At 45.8% G+C, this 23,509-nt stretch overlaps 2 protein-coding genes across 4 annotated transcripts in view; one reads left to right on the plus strand and one right to left on the minus strand.

Moving 5' to 3' along the window:
- Positions 1 to 3,072: 3,072 nt before the first annotated feature.
- On the minus strand, positions 3,073 to 13,900 carry LOC105720006 (U6 snRNA-associated Sm-like protein LSm5). Its single transcript, XM_064365606.1, has 2 exons — positions 13,868 to 13,900; positions 3,073 to 3,570 (listed from the first exon to the last, which is right to left on the minus strand). Exons 1-2 carry the CDS (start codon positions 13,898 to 13,900, stop codon positions 3,280 to 3,282), a joined length of 324 nt encoding a protein of 107 aa, XP_064221676.1. The 3' UTR covers positions 3,073 to 3,279.
- A 745-nt stretch (positions 13,901 to 14,645) lies between these two features.
- The window catches only part of DENND5A (DENN domain containing 5A), a 118,215-nt gene continuing 109,351 nt past the window's right edge, over positions 14,646 to 23,509 (plus strand). For all 3 annotated transcript variants that reach the window (XM_021675138.2, XM_021675140.2, XM_021675141.2), the window contains exon 1: positions 14,646 to 15,046. In XM_021675138.2, coding sequence (XP_021530813.1) covers positions 14,941 to 15,046 — 106 coding nt within the window. In that variant the 5' untranslated portion in view covers positions 14,646 to 14,940. The remainder of the gene's footprint in view (positions 15,047 to 23,509) is intronic.

Raw genomic sequence — 23,509 nt, forward strand, 5'->3', positions numbered from 1 at the left:
AAAAAAAAGCCGGGCATGGTGGCTTTTGTCTGCAATCCCAGCACTTTGGGAGGCCGACACAGGCAGATCCACCTGAGGTCAGGAGTTCAAGACCAGCCTGGCCAACAGCCTGGCCAACATGGTGCAACCCCATCTCTACTAAAAATACAAAAAAATTTGCCAGGCATGATGGCACAGGACTGTAATCCCAGTTACTTGGGAGGCTGATGCAGGAGAATGGCTTGAACCTGGGAGGCGGAGGTTGCAGTGAGCCAAGATTGTGCCAGTGCACTCCAGCCTGGGCAACAGAGTCAGATTCTGTCTCAAAATAATAATAATAATAAATAAATAAAGGTAAAGTGACTACTTTATAAATGCATTTTGCTTCAGGGCAACATTGTTCTTTCTTTTCTTTTCTCTTTTTCTTTCTCTTTTTTTTTTTTTTTGAGACAGAGTCTTGCTCTGTTGCCCAGGCTGGATGTCACCCAGGCTGGAGTGCAGTGGCGTGATCTTGGCTCACTGCAACCTCTGCCTTCTGGGTGCAAGCGATTCTTTTGCCTCAGCCTCCTGAGTAGCTGGGATTACAGGTGTGTGACTCCATGCCTGGCTAATTTTTTGTATTTTAGTAGAGACAGGGTTTCGCCATGTTGGCCAGGTTGGTCTCGAACTCCTGATCTTGTGATCCATCTGCATTGGCTTCACAAAGTGCTGGGATTACAGGTATAAGCCACTATACTTGGCCTGTTTTTTCTTTTTTTTTTCTTCTTCATTTTTTATTTTTTATTTTTATTTTTTGAGAAGTCTCACTCTGTCACCCAGGCTGGAGTGCAATGGCATGCTCTCGGCTCACTGCAACCTCTGCCTCCTGGGTTCAAGCAATTCTCCTGTCTCAGCCTTCCAAGTAGCTGGGATTACAGGTGTGCACCACCACGTCCAGCTAATTTTTGTATTTTTAAGTAGAGATAGGCTTTCATCATGTTGGTCAGGCTGGTCTTGAACTCCCTTGACCTAGTGATCCACCCACCTCAGCCTCCCAAAGTGCTGGGATTACAAGCATGAGCCACTGTGCCCGGCTTCTTTTTTTTGAGACAGGGTCTGGCTTTACGACTGAGGCTGAGGCTGAGGCTGGAGTGCAGTGGTGTGATCATGGCTTACTGCAAGCTCTGATTCCCGGGCTCAGGTGATCCTCCTACCTCAGCCTCCACCTTTTGAGTAGCTGGGACTACAGGCACATGCCACTACGCCCAACTAATTTTTGTATATTTTGTAAAAATAGCTTTTGCTGTTTCCCAGACTGGTCTCAATCTCCTGGTCTCAAGCAGTCCACCTGCCTCTGTCTCTCTAAGTGTTGGGATTACAGGCCTGTGCCACTGTGCCCAGTCCAGACAACATCTTTCTAATCATAGGGTTCCTGGAATGGGAAAGCAATAAAATGGCTCTTAGAGGGGCAGATAGAAATCTGCGCTCATTGCCAGGCCTTTCTTCATAGAGATGTAAAAGCTAAAGAGGAGAGGGCAAGGGCCTGAGGTCACATCATCTAAGTAAATTGCAGGGTTGGGATTCCAACTCGGGTTTCCTGGATGCTGAGCCAAGTTCTTTCCCAGTCCCCAAGAGTGAGCAGCTTTTTCTTTCTTCCTCCTCCTTCTCTTGAAATTTCTTGAACCTTTATTCAGACTCATAGGAAAGGAAAATTTCATTAACATCTGCAAAATGGTTATCGGGTGTTATGAATATATTGCATTTAATAACAATTATTAATTCTTTCATAAACTCCATGCTTACTAGTAACCTAAAGACATCTCTTCTTTTTCCATAGAGCATGTTAAAATGTTCTCTTGAAAGCAAAGCATTTCCTTATGTATGCATATAGACAAAATGTTCCCCAAATACAGTCTAGGACATAATGGTTTGACCTTTAGAAATTCATTTTATGGCCAGGTGAGGTGGCTCACACCTGTAATCCCAGCACTTTGGGAGGCCAAGGTGGGTGGATCACCTGAGGTCAGGAGTTTGAGACCAGCCTGGCCAATATGATAAAAGCACGTATCGACCAAAAAAATACAAAAATTATCTGGACGTGGTGGCGGGCGCCTGTAATCCCTGCTACTCAGGAGGCTGAGGCAGGAGAATTGCTTGAAACTGGGAGGTGGAGGTTGCAGTAAGTCGAGATTGCACAACTGCACTCCAGCCTGAACGATAAGAGCAAAACTCCGTTTCGAAAAAATAAACATAAATAAATGACTCTGTCAAATAAATAAATAAATAAGCTAAAATAAAATAAAACAAGCTCTTGTTCCTTTGCCAGTTCAATGAAGTAATCCTGCCTCCTCTGAGGCTCCAACTCAGGACCTTCAGATTATGAGACTGACGTGCTGCCTACTGCACTGAGGCAACTGAGAAGTGTTTTGTGTCCTCTACTATACAGTTCTATAGGTTTTGGCAACCCTAACTGTGCAATCACCATGCAATCAAAATATAGAACAATTCTTTTACTCCCCAAAGCTTTTAAGAGCTCAGCCATAGCTAAATATATCTTCCTTTTGGGATCTGGTCCAAGTGCTGTTCCCTTTCCTTCATTATATCATCCAGCCTTTCCCAGGAAGCTCTTGGCCCTCAAGCTGATGGGAATAAGGAGGCCACTGTGCTCACAGTGTAAGGGAGAGGGCTGGGTGCAGCACAGATAAAGTAATCCACCCATACTCTCAAAACACTCTCAATCTAGAGGGACCCAGAGAGAAGGGGGAAGAAGCTGAAGGGAGCACTAGAGTCACTCCTGGGCTTGTAGGAGAGCCAAAGGGACTCCTCTGGTTCCTTGGCCCAGCCACTCTACCCTGTCTCAGCCTCCACACACTTTTTTTTTTTTTTGAAACAGTTTTGCTCTTGTCACCCAGACTGGAGTGCAGTGGCGTGATCTTGGCTCATTGCAACCTCTGCCTCCAGGGTTCAAGCGATTCTCCTGTCTCAGCCTCCTGAGTAACTGGAATTATGGCCACATGCCACCACACCTGCTAATTTTGGTATTTTTAGTAGAGATGGCATTTCAACATGTTGCCCAAGTTGGTCTCGAACTCTTTTTTTTTTTTTTAAACCAAAACCACTTTTATTTTCGTCTTCAAAGAAGAAACTCTTCTTTTTCCAGGATAATCATGATTAACTTACAAAAATGGGTACACATCTCCAAAGCACTTCCCTTTAATGGGAAACTTAGCTTTATAGGACTTAAATAGAAGGCCAAAAAAAATTCCATTTTCTTGTCATCATAAGACAAAACAGAATCTAGTATAAGCCAAGGAAACTCATTCATACTTCAGGTCCTTCTCCTCCAGGAACCAGCATTGTTATAGTATTTGCATTTAGCAAAATCTGATCTAATTTAGTAATCCTTCTTCCTTCTGGTGTAATTCCAAACTCAGTGACATCTTCCAGTACCATATTGACAAAGTCATCAAATCCTAGAAGAGTACCAACAATTTCCTTATCACTCTTCATAACAATGTGAATTCTTGATCCAATACATTTGTCCACAAGCTCTAACGGCAGCAGCTGCGACGGGTTGGTAGCAGCGTTAGCCGCCTTGGCCACGCCGGAAGTCTGGTCTCAAAGTCTTAACCTCAGGTGATCCACCCATCTTGGCCTCCCAAAGTGCTGGGATTACAGTCATGAGCCACTGCACCAGGCCCAGACACTCATATAAAGTACACACATACAATTATTTACACATGCAAACACACAAACATACGTCTAGCATCTATAAGCACATAATATACATACATGATCACCACTGTGCACAAAGGCTTACTCACATAGAAATAAGCTCAAACAGGCTGGGCATGGTGGCTCACGTCTATAATCCCAGCAGTTTGGGAGGCCAAATAGGTGGATTGCCTGAGCTCAGGAGTTCCATACCAGCCTGGGCAACATGGTGAGACCACTGTTTCCACTAGAAATACAAAAATTAGCTGGGTGTGGTGACACACACCTGTAATCCCAGCTACTCAGGAGGCTGAGGCAGGAGAACCACTTGAACCCAGGAGGCAGAGGTTGCAGTGAACTGAGATAGTGTCACTGCAATTCAGCCTGAGTAAGAGAGAGAGACTATGTCTCAAAAAAAAAAAAAAAAAAAGCTCAGGCTGGGTGCGGTGGCTCAAGCCTGTAATCCCAGCACTTTGGGAGGCCGAGGAGGGTGGATCACGAGGTCAAGAGATCGAGACCATCCTGGTCAACATGGTGAAACCCCGTCTCTACTAAAAATACAAAAAATTAGCTGGGCATGGTGGCGCGTGCCTGTAATCCCAGCTACTCAGGAGGCTGAGGCAGGAGAATTGCCTGAACCCAGGAGGCGGAGGTTGCGGTGAGCCGAGATGGCGCCATTGCACTCCAGCCTGGGTAACAAGAGTGAAACTCCGTCTCAAAAAAAAAAAAAAAAAAAAAGCTCAAACAGAAATACACATGCTTACACATTACTTCTGGGAAAGTTGCTTCTTGCATCACTTGGGCACGTTATCAGTAATTTGCTCCTCCTGTTGCTTCAACTTCATACTTCCTCATTATGGGGTATCACATGTAGCCTGAGGCTGACTATTCTTTGTGGCTTCTTCATTGCTATGGTTTATGGTAGATGCAGGGTAATGTCTAATTTTCAACTGATTTAGGGAGCTTGTGTTTGAGAGACGTGAGGAGCCTGATGCTGGCTTATGGGCAAGATATTGGAGGCTAGCGGGACACAGGGTATGGGAAAGGAAGGCATATGTGACTTCTTTTGTAAAGATGGGACAGAGATAGCTGAGTGCATCACTGCTTCCCTAGCTGTATTGGTGTTTCTAGTCTTAAGAAAGCCCATATTTAGGCTGGGTGCAGTGGCTCCTGCCTGTAATAGCACGTTGGGAGGCTGAGGCAGGAGGCTCACGAGATCAGGGGTTCAAGGCCAGCCTGACCAATATGGTGAAACCCATCTCTACTAAAAATACAAAAGTTAGCCAGGCATGGTGGCATGTGCCTGTAGTCTCGGCTACTCAGGAGGCTGAAGTAGAAGAATCACTTGAACCTGGGAGGCGGAGGTTGCAGTGAGCTGAGATCATGCCACTGTACTCCAGCCTGGGCGACAGAGAGAGACTCCATATCAAAATAAATAAATAAAATAAATAAATAAATAAAAACAAAAATTAGCTGGGCATGGTGGCACATGCCTGTAATCCCAGATACTCAGGAGGCTGAGGCAGGAGAACTGCTTGAACCCGGGAGGCAGAGGTTGCAATAAGCCAAGATCAAACCACTGTGCTCTAGCCTGGGCAACAGAGCAAGACTCTGTCTGAAAAAAAAAAAACAAGAAACAACCCCATATCTGTGAAGCTTATATTTTTCTGTACGATACGGGGAATTCATTTCTTTTTTTATTTTATTTTATTTTATTTACTCAGTATGTTGAAACACAGGGGCATTCATTTCAATTGTATATGGTGAACTCTTCATTGAGCATTGGTGAGAAAGGGTTTGAGCACTTGTGAGTTCATCAGCTGATGTGTTCTTGAATGCTATACTGAGTTGGAGAGTAGACTGTGACTGGGTAGAGTTGAGCTGACCCATGCTAGCATAGGTATAGACTATCTCTGGGAGGATTCACAAGTCATTGCTCATATTCACAGAAACAGGTATTTCTTAGTTGTTTTAATATTATCTTTTTTTTTTTTTCCAAACAGAATCTCGCTGTGTTGCCCAGGTTGGAGTGCAATGGTGCACTCTCAGCTTACAGCAACCTCCACCTCCCGGGTTCAAGAGATTCCTGTGCCTGAGCCTCCTCGGTAGCTGGGACTACAGACACATGCCACCACACCATGCTAATTTTTGCATTTTTAGTAGAGACAGGGTTTCACCATGTTGGCCAGGCTGGTCTCGAACTCCTGATCTCAGATGATCTGCTCAACTCGGCTGCCCAAAATGCTGGAATGACAGGCATAAGCCACCATGCCCGACCTATTACATATTTTTTAATAGTGTGATGGTTAATTTTATGTGTCAATGTGACTGGCCTAAGGGATGTCCAGGTAGCTAGTAAAACATTATTTCTGGGTGTGTCTGTAAAGCATTTTTAGAAGAGGTTAGCATCTTAATTGGTAGACTGAGGTCGCCCTCACCAATATGGGTGGGCATCAACTAGTCCACTAAGGTCCTGAATCCAACAGAAAGGCAGAGGAAGGGAGAATTTGTTTTTGAGCTCTCTCTCTTTTTATTTTTTACTTTTTATTTTTTTTGAGAGGGAGACCACCAGTTGCCAGGCTGGAGTGTAGTGGCATGATCTTAGCTCACTGCAACCTCCACCTCCCAGGTTCAAGCAATTCCCCTGCCTCAGCCTCCCAAGTAGCTGGGACTCCAGGCACAGGCACAGGCACATGCCACCATGCCCGGCCTTTTTTTTTTTTTGAGAAAGAGTCCCACTTGGTCACCCAGTATGGAGTACAGTGGTGTGATCTGGGCTTTGCAAGCTCCACCTCCCAGGTTCAAACAATTCTCGTGCCTCAGCCTCCTGAAAACCTGGAATTACAGGTGCATGCTGCCACTTCTGGCTAATTTTTGTATTTTTAGTAGAGATGAGGTTTTGCCATGTTGGCCATGCTGGTCTGGAACTCCTGACTTCAAGTGATCCACCCACCTCGGCCTCCCAAAGTGCTGGGATTAAAGATGTGAGCCACCATGCTTGGTCTGCTCTCTCTTCTTGAGCTGGGACATTCTTCATTTCCTGTCCTTGGACATCTGATTCTTGGGCCTCTAGACTCAGATTGAATTATACCACTGGCTTTCCTGAGCCTCCAGCTTACAGATGGCAGATTGTGGAACTTCCTTCTCAGTCTCCAAAATCATATGATTATGGAATCCCTCAAAATGAACTCTTTCTCTATATCTATTTATATCCTGTTAGTTCAGTTTCTCTGGAGAACCCTGATTAATACAAATAGGTAATACATTCTTTTTTTTTTTTCTTTTTTTGAGACGGAGTTTCACTCTTGTTACCCAGGATGGAGTGCAATGGCGCGATCTTGGCTCACCGCAACCCCCGCCTCCTGGGTTCAAGCAATTCTCCTGCCTCAGCCTCCTGAGTAGCGGAGACTACAGGTGTGCACCACCATGCCCAGCTAATTTTTGTATTTTTAGTAGAAACGGGGTTTCACCATGTTGACCAGGATGGTCTTGATCTCTTGACCTTGTGATCCACCCGCCTTGGCCTCCCAAAGTGCTGGGATTATAGGCGTGAGCCACTGCGCCTGGCCAGTAATACATTCTTATGGTTCAAAACTCAAAAAATATGAAACAATATGCAGTAAAACATTTCCATTTTATTCCTGATCCTAGCCATTCAGTTTCCTTCCCTAGAAGCAATCAATTTTAATAAGGTTTTGTTTATGCTTCCAAAAATAGGCTATGCATATATAAAAAACCACATAATTCTTTTTTTTTAGATGAAGTTTTGCTCTTCTTGCCTAGGCTGGAGTGCAATGGCATGATCTTGGCTCACTGCAACCTCTGCCTCCTGGGTTCAAGCAATTTTCCTGCCTCAGCCTCCTGAGTAGCTGGGATTACAGGCATGTGCCACCATGCCCAGCTAATTTTGTATTTTTAGTAGAGATGGGGTTTCTCAATGTTGGTCAGGCTGGTCTCAAACTCCCGACCTCGGGTGAGCCACCCACCTCTGCCTCCCTAAGTGCTGGCATTACAGGTGAGATCTGGCGGGCCTGGCCCGATAGTTCTTTTATTTTCTCTTTTTTTATACATTTGATAACATATTACAATTTTTTTTTCTTTATCTAGTTTTGTCTTGTAGCTGCATAGTATTCCAGTGTTGGCAGAAACTATAGTTTCTTTAATCAGTCTCCTATAGCTAGGTATTTGGACTGTTTTCAGTTTTTGCTGTTACAAACAGCAATTATAACAGTTTTTTTTTTTGCTGTTACAGACAGCAAATTATGTGTGTTTTTTTTTTTTTTTTTTTTTTTGAGAGAAATCTTGCTCTGTAGCCCAGGCCGGAGTGCAGTGGTGCGATCTCTGCTCACCATAACCTCTGCCTCCCAGGTTCAAGTGATTCCCCTGCCTCAGCCTTCTGAGTAGCTGGGATTACAGGCGCATGCCACCACGCCCAGCTAATTTTTGTATTTTTAGTTGAGACGGGGTTTCACCTTGTTGGTCAGGCTGGTCTCAAACTCCTGACCTTGTGATCCACCCATGTCACCCTCCCAAAGTGCTGGGATTACAGGCGTGAGCCACAGCACCTGGTCAATTATGTATATTTGCAATTATATATATTTAATCCAAGATATATGTCTATGACATCATTCTGGTTTTCAAAACAGGGTTTGGCTCTGTGAGTGGATCTGTGTGGACCTTTCCTAAGGATTCATTCCCTCCACTCTTAGACTGATCTGTTGTGATCATATCCTCCCTTCTCTCTAGTTCAGTGTTGCTTTTGCAAAGTATAGACTTGCCAGGTATAGCCCAGCTGTTCCTGCATTCTTCCAAGGCAGAGGCAAGACTGGGGGGAATAACAAAAAGGTAAGTAATCTGTTTCTTTAAACTGATGTTTTCAAAACGCTTGTTGAGGCCAGGTTCGGTGGCTCACGCTGTAATCCCAGCACTTTGGGAGGCCGAGGCAGGCAGATCACTTGAGGTCAGGAGTTTGAGACCAGCCTGGCTGACATGGTGAAAACCCCTCTCTACTAAAAATACAAAAATTAGCCAGACATGGTGCAGCTAGCTACTCAGGATACTGAGGCAGGAGAATCACTTGAATCCAGGAGGTGGAGGTTGCAGTGAGCTGAGATCGCACTGCTGCACTCCAGCCTGGGTGACAGAGTGAGATTGTCTCAAAAAAAAAAAAACAACAAAAAACCCGAAAACACACACACAAAATTGTTGAATATATTAAGCAAAGGGAAAGAAATTAATTTATTAATAAAAATTATTTATTATTTATTTATATTAAAAATAAGGGGGCTATTAGTGCATTGTATATATCATTGTATTTTTATTATATGAATTTTTTATTTCCCAGTTTTCCCATTATTAATATCATTATCCAGCAATATACATTAAGGGCGGAGGTAACTTATAAGATATAGTTTCAAAGTATTTTTGAAAACATGTGGCCGGGTGTGGTGGCTCACGCCTGTAATCCCAGCACTTTGGGAGGCCGAGGCGGGTGAATCACGAGGTCAAGAGATCGAGACCATCCTGGTCAACAAAGTGAAACCCTGTCTCTAGTAAAAATACAAAAATTAGCTGGGCGTGGTGGCACGTGCCTGTAATCCCAGCTACTCAGGAGGCTGAGGCAGGAGGATTGCCTGAACCCAGGAGGCGGAGGTTGCGGTGAGCCGAGATCGCGCCGTTGCACTCCAGCCTGGGCAACAAGAGCGAAACTCCGTCTCAAAAAAAAAAGAAAAAGAAAAAAGAAAACATTTAGTGATCTGGATTTCATGATGTAACCAGCATATTTCACATGTTCAGTAACTTGTTCTTTTTTTCAGTTTCCTTTTTTTAGCTTTCTTTTTTTTTGAGTTGGAGTCTCACTCTGTCGCCCAGGCTGTAGTGAAATGGCTCGATCTCAGTTCACGGCAAACTCTGCCTCCCAGATTCAAGCGATTCGCCTTTCTCAGCCTCCCGAGTAGCTGGGATTACAGGTGCCCACCACCACAGCCAGCTAATTTTTATTTTTAGTAGAGACAGGGTTTCATCAGGTTGGCCAGGCTGGTCTTAAACTCCTGATCCACTGGCCTTGGCCTCCCAAAGTGCTGGGATTACAGGTGTGAACCACCTCGCCCGGCCTCCTTTCATAACTTTCTGAATCAGTTAATTTTAATTAATTAATTTATATTATTTATTTATTTATTTGATGGATTTTCTGCTGCCCAGGCTGGAGTGCAGTGGCTGGATCCTGGCTCACTGCAACCTTTGCCACCTGAGTTCAAATGATTCTCCTGACTCAGCCTCCAAAGTAGCTGAGGATTACAAGCTCCTGCCACCAGGCCAGGCTAATTTTTGTATTTTTAGTAAAGACAGGGTTTCGCCACCTTGACCAGGCTAGTCTTGAACTCCTGACCTCATGATCCATCTGCCTCTGTCTCCCAAAGTGCTGGGATTACAGGCGTGAGCCACCTCACCTGGCCTTATTTATTTTTTTGAGACGGAGTTTTGCTCTTGTAGCCCAGGCTAGAGTGCAATGGCACAATCTCAGCTCACTGCAAACTCCGCCTCCCAGGTTCAATCGATTCTCCTGCCTCAGCTTCTCAAGTAGCTGGGATTATAGGCATGCGGCACCATGCCTGGCTAATTTTTGTATTTTTAGTAGAGACAGGGTTTTGTTATGTTGGTCTGGGTGGTCTCGAACTCCTGACCTCAGGTGATCCACCAACCTCGGCTTCCCAAAGTGCTGGGATTACAGGTGAGAGCCACCGTGCCCGGCCTGAATCAGACAATTTTTTTTTTTTTTTTAGACGGAGTATCGCTCTTGTTACCCAGGCTGGAGTGCAATGGCGCAATCTCGGCTCACCGCAATCTCCGCCTCCCGCGTTCAAGCAATTCTCCTTCCTCAGCCTCCTGAGTAGCTGGGACTACAGGCGCGCGCCACCATGCCTAGCTAGAATCAGATAATTTAAAGGGTTTAAGAGTTAGGGCCGGGCGCGATGGCTCAAGCCTGTAATCCCAGCACTTTGGGAGGCCGAGGCGGGTGGATCACGAGGTCAAGAGATCAAGACCATCCTGGTCATCATGGTGAAACCCCGTCTCTACTAATACAAAAAATTAGCTGGGCATGGTGGCGCGTGCCTGTAATCCCAGCTACTCAGGAGGCTGAGGCAGGAGAATTGCCTGAACCCAGGAGGCGGAGGTTGCAGTGAGCCGAGATAGCGCCATTGCACTCCAGCCTGGGTAACAAGAGCGAAACTCCGTCTCAGAAAAAAAAAAGAGTTAGACAACCACATTGTGCTTTGCTCATTTAAAAAAAAATTTCAGAACTTAATAGAATTTTCTAGTATATAACAGGGAGTGTGTGTACATATGTATGTGTGTGATGAGAGAGAGAAAGCCAGAAATGAGTCTATATGGTCCTTGGCATAATCTGGAAAAATGGAATTGCCATTCACTGAGATGGGGAAAGAGTGTTATGCTGGGGGAGGGGGTGGGGAATAAATAATTTGATTTAAATGTTACCTTTGAGATGGCTCTTGGATCTCCAAATTAAGATGACAAGAAATGCCTAGGTGTGGTGGCTCACACCTGTAATCCCAGCACTTTGGGAGGCTGAGGTGGGAGGATCCCTTGAGCCTAGGGGTTCCAGACCAGCCTGAGCAACACGGTGAAACCCCATCTTAATTTTAAAAAATTATAATTAAGGCTGGGCATGGTGGCTCACGCCAGTAATCCCAGCACTTTGGGAGGCCAAGACGCAAAGATCATGAGGTCAGGAGATCAAGACCATTCTGGCTAACACTGTGAAACCCTGTCTCTACTAAAAATACAAAAATTAGGGGGGGTAGGGGAGTGATAAAAAAAAAATAGAAAAAAAAATACAAAAATTAGCCGGGAGTGGTGACACACACCTGTAGTCCCAGCTACTCAGGAGGCTGAGGCAGGAGAATAGCTTGAACCTGGGAGGCCAAGGTTGCAGTGAGCCAAGGTTGTGCCACTGCACCCCAGCCTGGGTGACAGAGTGAGACTCTGTCTCAAATAAACAAACAAACAAACATTAAATCTTAAGAGCATCTCTTTCTATATTTTCTGACTCTCTAAGAAGCAATCACTTTGCACAACTTACTTCCTACTGGGAAGGAGATCACTTTACGGTTGACTATTCTGGGCTTCTGAGCAGTTACATTTCCCAGGGCAAATTAATACAGTTATGCATTTGTTTTTAACTTGTGTTTTATGAGTTGAGTTAATATGAGAGGTCATCTAGCACCAGATCACCCTGGACACCTTGGATAAAAAGTTTCTGGAATTTTCATTTGAGAACATTTATTCCTTTCTCAAAATTTTTTTTCCACATCCCCCTTAGAGGGATCATTCTCAGATTTGGACCAGATGTTGGCACTCCTTGACTTGACTGAATTCCTTTACCTTACTTCTCAATTCATATACCTTATAGGATAAATTATTTTTTAAAACAACTATCTATTTATTTAAGACAGGGGTCACATTATGTTGTCCAGGCTGGTCTCAAATTCCTGGTCTTGAGCAATCCTTCTGCCTTGGCCGCCCAAAGTCTTGGGATTACCAGCGGGCGCATGAGCCACTATGCCTGGCTGAGGATAAATTCTTTAGCCTGGTATTTGAATCCATTCCTCCTTCCTCTGTTCCTCTTCTTCCCCTTTTAATCCTTTTTAAACTCTCCATCTCCCATCTTAGTGTTAATGAATTAACATCTTAGTGTTAATAAATTACTTGTTGGTGCCTGAACATACCATTTTATCTATTGCTCCCTGTTGCACATACTGAGTTAAACATCTTTCCCCACCCCTTTTTACCTGAGAAACTCCTGTTGATCCTCTGGCACTCAGGTCAGAGTATATACCTCCTTCTGGAAACTTTTCGTGACCATTCTCTAACCTGGAGAGATGTCCTCCTTCTGTGCTCTGTAACTGTTTTTGTGTTTTTGTTTTTTTCTTTTTTTCAGCAAGAGCCTTGTTCTGTTGCCCAGGCTGGAGTGCAGTGGCGTGATCCTGGCTCACTGCAACCTCTGCCTCCTGGGTTGATTCTCTTGCCTCAGCCTCCCAAGCAGCTGGGACTACAGGTGCCCCCCCACCACGCCCAGCTAATTTTGTATTTTTAGTAGATACAGGGTTTCATCATGCTGGTCAGGCTGGTCTCGAACTCCTGACCTCAAGTGATCCACCAGTCTCGGTCTCCCCAAGTATTACAGACATGAGCCACTGCGCCCGGCCTCTGTGACTGTTTAACTCTCTAATCCCCCTCTACTGTCTCTGTGTCCCTAGCATGCAGGATACAGTGGAGCATCACCATGAATGGGCTTTTTGAAGCTACTTTCTCCTCCCCACTTTTCTCCCCCTAGTTCAGGCAGGTTAGATATAGGGAGAAACAGGTGCTATGGCTCCATGTGATGATGGCTATGACCTCTAGGCCAACCTCCACAAGGGAACCAATATTTGAAAGAAGTACCCAGGAGAACCTAGGAGACAGCCTAGGCTCAGTCCTTGGGGAAGCCAGCTGCCTTCTACAACCCTTAGTGGCAGCCTGCCAGAACAAACCTTAAGCGCACCTCTTTCTGGAACAATTATAATTATCCAGGCCGGAGCAGTGGCTCATGCCTGTAATCCCAACACTTTGGGAGGTAGAGGAGGGTAGATCACCTGAGGTCAGGAGTTCGACACCAGCCTGACCAACATGTTGAAACCTCGTCTCTACTAAATACAAAAAATTACAAAAAAATACAAAAAATTAGCTGGGTGTGGTGGTGAGTGCCTGTAATCCTAGCTACTTGTGTGACTGAGGCAGGAGAATCACTTGAATCCGGAAGGCAGAGGGTGCAGTGAACCGCGCCATTGCACTCCAGCCTGGGCAACAAGAGCGAAACTCCGTCTTAAAAAAAAAAATCTGTAATATTTACTGAGTGACTTCCATGTTCCAGGCAGTATTCTCATTGCTTTACCTGTACTTGCATTTATCTTATGTAATTTTCTCAAAAACCACGATGCCTGGCACTTAAAGATTAAGTAACTTGGTCAAGGTCACAAGTAAATGATCGTCAGGATTGAAATCTGAGCATTTTTTTCTAGAGCCCATGCTAGTAACCACTCTACTACCTTCCTGGCCTCTGATCTCCAGTTTCCAACAAAGACACATCTGCTTAGCTTCTATGGGAAAGGAAATCGGAAGGTCCTAGGACAAGGACCAATAGGTAAGTTTTCCTCTGCCTCTTCGCCATCTTCGTACAGGAAAACAGGTTTAGGGATGGATCTGAGAGTTTTCATAGAGTGAAGAGGAAGGGGAGCTCCCAAATGACAGGGGCCTCTGGAGGCTTCCAGAGAAAACAGGGGAGAGAACTCGGGAAAAGGCCAGGCTGGGAGATGGGAGCGGCGAGGAACGGGGAGTTGACCACAAGCCCAGGATTCTAGATCAGGCTTTGTTCTCTTAGGCTCAGTGTAACCTTGGATAAGTCCTTGCTTCTTTCTGAGACTCAGTTTCCCCGTCTGTAAAATAAGGGCAAATACAAAACCGGCTCATCTGCCCCTGCCAAAAGAGGGGACAGGGAGAAGGCCCTGTCTGGGGTCTAGGCTGACACGCTGCAGATAGGATTGAGTGGGCTTCTGAGCTCAGCCGTGCGACCCCATCCCCATGGCAAGGCCGCGCTAAGATCTCTGGACCTCTGGTTGCTGGGTGGGTGGTTGGGGGCAGAGCATGTGCCAGGTGCCCGGCTCTGCAGGCTGCGCCCACTCTTCTCGCACCTCCTCAGCCCTCCCTAAAAGAGTCGCAATCCCAGGAGGGGTGGCAGTTGCGGGCGACCAAGCAGTCGCCGGCCGCGATGCGGCGACCGCGGGAAGCTGCGGCCCGCGGGGCCCGAAGAGCATCACGTCATCCTTTCCGCCACGAGCCCGCCCCCTCCCGGACGGCGCCTGCGCAGGCGAGGCGGGAGAGGGGCCGCGGTGGGGGCTGTCCCCGCGCTTTCCGCCCTTCTTCAGGCTCGCTTGGGCCGCGGCGCTCTCGGCTAGCGGCAGCGGCGGCGGCGGCGGCGCAGAGGGGAGGGCGTCCAGGATGCGGCGCGGGGTGGCCCGGTGCCCCCCCGCCCCGTCACGGCAGCCGCGGCGGCCGAGAGGACAGGGCCAGGGCTGGGGGCGGCGGCCCGAGCCGCGGTAGCGGCGGCGGCGGCGGCGGCGGCGGGAGGGGCGGCCTGAGGGCGGGCGGGCGCCGGGGTTGCGGGGGCTTCGTGCCGCTCCGCTCGGCCGGGTCCGTCTCGGCCCCGGCGCCATGAGCGGCGGCGGCGGAGGGGGCTCGGCGCCCAGTCGCTTCGCGGACTACTTTGTCATCTGCGGACTGGACACCGAGACCGGGCTGGAGCCGGACGAGCTGTCGGGTGAGTGCGCGCCGAGCTCGGGGCCGCTTCACCGCTCCCGCTGTGGTGGGGGGACCCCGGAGGAAACCTCCCTTCAGCCCCGCTTTGTCCCGGGAGCGGGCGAGTGTCGGCCGGGAGGACCAGGGCGGGCGCGTTGGGCTGGATCGGGGAAACGGGATGAGGGGCTCTGAGCCTTGAGGGGTCCAAATCTACAGCCCGCTGCGCTGTGGGCACGTCTTCGGAGACCAGCAAGAGGGAGGGTTGTGTTCTCAGTTTGGTGTAGGGTGAGTGACTTCGTATAAAATAAAGGAAAGCTTGTCCTCCAGTACTCATTAGGGAGGGAAGGCGTCCCACGTCCTGGTGAAAGTAAGTTCCACCCAGACTTAAAAAAAAAGCAAAACAAAAACTTGGTGAGTTTATCTGGCCTCTTCCCAAGAAGCCTGTGATACCAGTTCCTCAAAACCGTTATAACCCAGCTCTGGGCTGGCCCCCCTGAGTTTTCCTACAGATTGCAGCTCTGCGCGTCTGGATGGGATATGAATAAAGTGAACTTGGGCGGCACCAAGAAGAGTGGGAACTCCCTTAGCCCCGGAAAGGGCTTGTATTCCGGGGCCATGATTTTTTTTGAAAAGTAATTTGTGTCTTTTATGAGGCCAGACACGTTTTGTGAATAAAAGGGCAGCATCCTAGTTGGAGAGGCTTGGTTGTGATGCATCTCAGGTTATCTTTCAAAGGGAAAGTGATGGGAGGAGTGAAGATGGGGGCCTGACCACATTTGGCACTCATTGCAGAAGGGTGTCAAAATTATACAGTCCCCGTGAATTTTCCACTGCACCGTCATTGGAGTCTTTGAATTGCAGCAGTTTTGAAAATAAGTTTTTGTCTGGAGTGTCCAGTTAGTGGGTTTCAAGTGGGTGGAAGTTGGTTGGGTTGTACTTTAAAGTTGTGTCATTCTGATGAGGGAAACTCCTTTCCACTTTTCTGTCAACTGTAAAGTTTCTCTCCCGAAAGTGCCCTTTATCCTCTTGACTAATCTTACTTTGCTTCAGAGGATGACAAGACAGTTTTGTTTTGTTTTTGGTCACCAGAAAAAGTCCAGTGTTTCTTATGAAAAAAAATTAGGCCGGGCGCGGTGGCTCACCACTCAGCGGCTCACGGGTAATCCCAGCACTTTGGGAGGCCAAGGCGGGCGGATCACCTGAGGTCAGGAGTTTGAGACCAGCGTGGCCAACATGGTGAAACTCTGTCTCTACTGAAAATACAAAAATTAGCCGGGCGTGTTGGCACGGGCCTGTAATCCCAGCTACTCGGGAGGCTGAGGTGGGAGGATCGCTTTAACCCGGGAGGCAGAGGTTGCAGTGAGCTGAGATTGCGCCACTACACTCCAGTCTGAGTGATAGAGGGAGACTCTGTCTGGGAAAAAAGAAAAAAAAAAGCATGATAAATTCATGCTTTAACAAGGTTAGAAAAAATAAGCTATTTCCTCAAATTAATAGCAGGTGGAGAAAATATGAAGCAGTAATATAATCAATATTAGGCTTTTTGTTGGGGTAGTTTTATTTCTAGTTTATTTTTAAAAATTTTAGTTTTGATGGGTATGTAATTGTTCAAGTTCATCTTTTTTTTTTTTTTTGAGACGGAGTTTTGCTCTTGTTACCCAGGCTGGAGTGCAATGGCGCGATCTCGGCTCACCGCAACCTCTGCCTCCTGGGTTCAGGCAATTCTCCTGCCTCAGCCTCCTGAGTAGCTGGGAATACAGGCACGCGCCACCATGCCCAGCTAATTTTTTTTTTGTATTTTTAGTAGAGACGGGGTTTCACCATGTTGACCAGGATGGTCTCGATCGCTTGACCTCGTGATCCACCTGCCTCAGCCTCCCAAAGTACTGGGATTACAGGCGTGAGCTCAAGTTCATCTTTTAAGGTCTTCAAATTCTTACCATACAGATGTTAATTTTTCATCTTTTTCATATGTATTAAGTTTGTGACTTTGGTGTAATTTTTGGAATTTGGTTCAGGGTATTGGTATTGGAAGGGACCTCAGATAGTAAAATGAGGCCCAGGAAGGACAGTGGGGCCTGCATACCACTAGTTAATTGCTTGGTCCAGTGCTCCTCTCATGAGGTTAAACTGCATCTCACTGGCCTGGCTGGAGGTCTTTAGAAAACACTAACATGTTGAGGAATATTAAAAACAACATAATTCTTCTCAATAAAAGAAACTTTAAGGAGGTGGAGTAAACTGTTGTTTTTTTATGCTGTGCTTTTGACTGTCAAATTGTGTGAACACTTGGTATGAGAAAATACAATGTTTTACAAATGATAAGAGTGTAAGAATGAAGCTGGGAAGTTAACTGTTAGCAAGAGTGTGAGTTTGGGGTAACATCAGGCTCTACTATTGACTATCTCTGTGATTAGGAGCAAGTTAGAGATAACCCTGTCAGGGTCCTCATCTATAAAAAACAATGTAAATAAAAATAATCTTACCAAATAGACTCTCAGAAATGTTTAAAAACTGTCTTTCAACATTGACCTCAGGTGATATACCCAGCTCAGGCTCCCAATGGCTGGGAAAATAAAAACTGTCTTTCAACATTTCATTAAAAGGGATTAATATTTCTTTTAATGAATATGTGTTAATTATCTGGCTTTTTGGCAAGCTAAAATTATATCCCTATGAAAGTTTATTGGGATAATAAAAGGGGATGAGTTGTATAAAATGTGTAAAGAAGGGTATTTTCTGTTTTTTTAAATGTGGTTGCAGTAGTGGAATGCCGAGACCACATATCCAATAGGTGGCCTTAGATTATACAGTGTATGAATATTTGTCCCTCCTTCATTTAATTTCTGGTGGCTTGGTAGGGGAATCTGAACTATCCAGAGGGAATCTGTTTTTTTGTTTTGTTTTTTTGATACACAGTCTCACTCTGTCGCCAGGGCTGGAGTGCAGTGGCACAATCTCGGCTCACTGCAACCTCTGCCTCCCAGCCTCCCAGGTTCAGGCAATTCTCCTGCCTCAGTCTCCCGACTAGCTGGGATTATGAGCTCGTGCTACCATGCCTGGCTAATGTTTGTACCTTTAGTAGAGATGGGATTTCACCATGTTGGTCAGGCTGGTCTCAATTTCCTGATGTGAAGTGATCCACCCACCTCTGGCTCCCAAAGTGCTGGGATTATAGGAGTGAGCCACTGTTCCCAGAGGGAATCTTTGAATAAAACAAAACAGAATACAAATAGCTCCTTGCAGGTTCTTCCTGAGACTCTCCAAGGTGCATTTTCTCTCCTCAGCCTGCCTTGTAGCTCCCAAACTGATGATATGATACTCAGTGAAACTGCGGGAAATTGTAATTTGCACCCAGGTTCTCCAAGAAGGTATTGAGTCTCTAAGAAGGTACACTCCACACAAATTAGCTTATATAGCTCAGGTAGCAACTACATTCTTAAAAAGTGAACCCAGAGTAAGCAAATCAAAGATACTCAGTGTTCCTTGTTTTGTAGAGGAAGGTTAAGATTCATTCCTCTCTGCAACAAATAAGCATAGAGGCTGGGCACAGTAGCTCATACCTGTAATCCCAGTACTTTGGGAGGCTAAGCTGTGAGGATTGCTTGAGACCATGAGTTTGAGACCACCCTGGACAACATGGCAAGACCTTGTCTCTATAGGAAGTACAAAAAATTAGCTGGTTGTGGTGGCGTGTGCCTGTGGTCCCAGTTGCTCAGGAGGCTGAGGTGAGAAGGTCACTTGAACCTAAGAAGCAGAGGTTGCAGTGAGCTGAGATTGTGACATTGCACTCCAGCCTGAGCAACAGAGTGAGACCCTGTCTCAAATAAACAAATATAACTTAAAAAAAAAAAAAAATTAAAAACCCCAAAGAAGCATAGAGCTTGCTGTATTTAATATAGATGGAGATAATTGGGTTTTATAGGAATCTCTTTCTGTCACCTCTTTCCCTTTCTGCAGACTCAGCATTTAGGCAAGTAACGTAATTCTTTATTGTGCAAGGAATTGAAGGTGTGAAAATTAATTTTGTCTTCTGCATGAGAAAGTTCTTTGGGTTGGAAGGAGAAGCAGCACAACTAATCTATGAATGAAGCACAACTTTAGCCACTTTTAGGACATGGTATCTGCTTGTTGGCTTTTTGAACTTGTCATCTAGGTAAGCAAATCTGGAAGAATTGCTTCTGATTTATGTTTTCCATTATTTCTGGCATATCCTATGTGGGGAGGCAGATGGTAGTGGAGTTCAGTTTCTTTTTCTACCTCTCTGTTGGGCGAATGTCCTGGTGAGTCTTCTTTTTCTTTGTTTCTTCTTATGATTACCACCACAGGAGAAGGCTTTACAATGAAATGGGGTTCATGAGTTTATTTTCCTTGTCTCTGCTTGAGAATTAAGGTTCCCAAATGCTTGTGACCTATTTCTTACCTTGGAATCTGTAAGTTCCTCTGAACTGATCTGTACCTAGCATTGAGATATAAGTATCCTAGTTTCTTTCATCTGGTACTCCAGTTTTCCCAGGCTCTGGGCAGTGGCTCTTGCCAGGATTTGAAGAGAAGAGGGTAGGGATAAGGATAGATGAGAGACTGGCCAGTGTCCTGTATGAACTAAGTAAGTTAGAAAACTGAGAATACACTGAAATAGTCTCTCTTTCTCTCTCTCTCTCTCTCTTTTTTTTTTTTTTTAAAGATAAGGTTTCACCATGTTGGTCAGGCTGGTCTTGAACTCCTGACCTCAGGTGATCTGCCCGCCTTGGCCTCCAAAGTGCTTGTATTCCAGGCGTGAGCCACCACGCCCAGCCTGAGCCACTGCGCCCAGCCAAGACTTTTAAATAAAGACTTCTTATTTAGCAGAAGAAAAGGCTACTTTATATCCCCAGAGATGAAGTAGCTATAAAAAGTTTGATAAGCCAGTTACAAACTGGGAGTCAGTATGGACTAAACTTAATTTTCATCTTCCTCTACCAGTCTGGTTGATTCTGGGCAGATTTGTGTGGTCATTTTATAAAGGCATCTCTCCTCTGAAGCCCAGATTACTGGCTGCAGCAAAACTCAAAATCTTATGGCTTAGCTCAGATATCTGTGGATACTTCCAGAAGTTAAGGCTACTGTAGTACTGAGAGTTCTTAGGTTATGTGTTTTCTTTTTTTAGGTAGAACAAGTAAGAAATCAGGAGATGAAACCCACACACAGAAAACAATTACAGAGTAGCCCAAGGTAGTTAAAATATAAGCTAAATTTAGTTGGGGGGGCAGTGGAGGGGGAGAGAGAAAAAGAGAGAGAGAGAGAGAGAGAGAGAGAGAGAGAGAGAATTTTTGAGACTTTTTTTTGAGACTTTTTTTTCATTGTTTTTTTTTGAGATGGAGTTTTGCTCTTGTTGCGCAGGTTGGAGTGTAGTGGTGCTATCACAGCTTACCACAGCCTCCGCCTCCCAAGTTCAAGTGATTCTCCTTTCTCAGCCTCTTGAGTAACTGGGATTACAGGCATGTGCCACATGCCCAACTAATTTTATATTTTTAGTAGAGATAGGGTTTCTCCATGTTGGTCAGGCTGGTCTCAAACTCCCGACTTCAGTTGATCCTGCCTGCCTCTGCCTCCCAAAGTACTGGGATTACAGCATGAGCCACTGTGCCCAGCTTCATTGTTTTTTTTTGAGACAGGGTCTGACCCTGTTGCCCAGGCTGAAGTGCACTGGTGCAATCATGATTCACTGCAACCTCGACCTCCTGGGCTCAGGTGATCCTCCCATCTCAGCCTCCAGGTAGCTGGAACTAAACCACTACACCTGGCTAATTGGCCCAGGCTGGTCTTGAACTTCTGGGCTCAAGTGATCTGCCCACCTTGGCCTCCCAATGTGCTGGGATTATAGGTATGACCCACCGCACCTGGCTGCCTAATTTTTATTTAATTTTTTGTAGAGATGGGGTCTCACCATCTTGCCCAGGCTGGTCTTGAACAACTTGAACAGCAATACTCCTGACTTGGCCTCCCAAAGTGCTGGGATTATAGACGTGAGCCACTGTGCCTGGCTGAGACTGTATATTCTTAGAACATAAGAGAACCCGACTTGACTCCATCAGGTAGAAAGGATAACATTGAGATTAGTGGATTTTACTTTTTTTTTTTTAAATAAAGACGGGGTTTCACCATGTTGGTCAGGCTGGTCTTCAACTCCTGACTTCAGGTGATCTGCCTGCCTTGGCCTCCTAAAGTGGTGGGATTACAGGCATGAGCCACTGCATCTGGCCTAGTGGATTTTACTTTAATGATATTGGGGCCCTTCAACTCTCTTCTTAGGAGGAAATCCTGAGTCACAGTGTTTTGTGCTTAAACCAAATTATTTTAGAGTCTGCTCAGCCCTTCCTTCCTTCCTAGGTTAAAAATAAAGTTTTCTTTGCCTAAAGCCTCCTTTGATAACACCTTTTCCAGTCCTACATCCTTTTATAAGCTTGTTGTTTGGTTATCTGTGTTGGAAGGTGTACTTGGGCTTGGCCCAGCTTCTAAATTCCTGTTTTGGCCAGGCGTGGTGGCTCATGCCTGTAATCCCAGCACTTTGGGAGGCGAAGTGGGGGAGGATGGCTTTAGGCCAGGGGTTTGATACCATCCTGGGCAACATGGCGAGATCCTGTCTCTACAGAAAATAGAAAAATTAGCCCAGCGTAGTGGCATATGTCTGTAGTTACAGCTACTTGGGAGGCTGAGGTTGGAGGACCAACTGAGTCCAGGGAGGTTCAGGCTGTGATGAGCCATTATTGTGCCACTGCACTCCAGCCTGGGCAATAGGGTGAGACACTGTCTCAAAAACGAAAACCAAAAACCAAAAAATAACAACAACAACAAAATCCTGTTGCTATCCCTTGATTTGAATTACTGTCAGGTGGTCTTAGAGGTCTCTCAGGAACCTGGGTACACATGGAGGAACCTATACTTGATATGTTTTAGGTTCCTGCTGAAGATGGCCTAGTGTCCAGTGAGAAAGAGGCTTGCCTTTCAGAAGCTGCTGACTTCCTTGTGGAATTCAGTGTTGTTTTTTTTTTGAGATGGAGTTTCGCTCTTGTTGCTCAGGCTTGAGTGAAGTGGCGCGATCTTGGCTCACTACAACCTCTGCCTCCCAGGTTCAAGCAATTCTCCTGCCTCAGCCTCCTGAGTAGCTGGAATTATAGGCATGCGCCACCACGCCCGGCTAATTTTTTGTGTTGTTAGTAGAGACGGGGTTTCTCCATGTTGGTCAGGGTGGTCTCGAACTCCTGACCTCAGATGATCTCGCCCACCTCGGCCTCCCAAAGTGGTGGGATTAGAGGCGTGAGTCACTGTGCTTGCCTGTTTTTGTTTTTGAGGTGGAGTCTCACTCTGTCGCCCAGGCTGGAGTGCAGTGGTGCAGTCTTGGCTACTGCAACCTCTGCCTCCAAGGTTCAAGCGATTCTCCTGCCTCAGCCTCCCAAGTAGCTAGGACTACATGCACTGACCACCACGGATAATTTTTGTATTTTTAGTAAAGACGGAGTTTTCACCGTATTGGCCAGGCTGGTCTTGAACTCCTGACCTCAGGTGATCCACCCACCTTGACCTCCCAAAGTGCTGGGATTACAGACGTGAGCCACTGTGCCTGGCCAAATTCAGTGGTGATTAAACACAGGCTATTACTGCCAGATTTTTAGATTTAGTTCTTTTTCTTTTTTTTTGAAACAGAGTCTCGCTCTGTAGCCCAGGATGGAGTTCAGTGGGCTCCATCAACCTCGGCTCACTGCAACCTTCACCTCCCAGGTTCAAGTGATTCTCCTGCCTCAGCCTCCTGAGTAGCTGGGACTACCAGCGCACACCACCAAGCCTGGCTAATTTTTTATATTTTTAGTAGAGACAAGGTTTCATTGTGTTATCCAGGATAGTCTCGATCTCCTGATCTTGTGATCTGCCTGCCTCGGCCTCCCAAAGGGCTGGTATTACAGGCGTTAGCCACAGTGCCATTCTCAAGTTCTTAAAAATTATTAAGTGAAGCAGATGTTAGTCAGATGCCACATTCCAAATGTTCTATGGTTGCTGATTTTAGTTTGGAGTATGTAGAATCCTGGGTTGAGTCTTATGAGTGGCAGAATTCTGGTATGGAAAATGAGAGTATGTGCCAGACAGATGTCCAGTTGTTTTCAGTATGCCTTCATGAGATCTGATATAACTCAGGAAATAAGATGGCAGTAGGTATAGTTTAGATCATTGTGTTTCTCAAATATTGTGCTTTCTTTGATATTTGCTTGTTGTCATACATGGAATCTCTTGTAGAGCTTCCTGTTAAAGAGTACCAGGCTAGTAATTTTTATTTTTTCTTTTTTGTTGTTCATTGTGTGATGAGTAAGTCAGGTTAAAATTTTGCTAGGCTGTCTGTGGTCTGCTTTAAACCGTGTCAACTAGTTGGGTTAGCCTAAAATGCTTTCATCGAATGCTTAGAGGCCTAAGCAGTGAAAAGTCTGTAGAGGTTTCTCTCATTGAGCTTCATTCA

The sequence above is a fragment of the Aotus nancymaae genome, unplaced genomic scaffold (assembly GCF_030222135.1).
Source record: "Aotus nancymaae isolate 86718 unplaced genomic scaffold, 86718_ANA_hifiasm-v0.15.2.pri h1tg000059l, whole genome shotgun sequence".
NCBI classification, from domain to species: Eukaryota; Metazoa; Chordata; class Mammalia; order Primates; family Aotidae; genus Aotus; species Aotus nancymaae.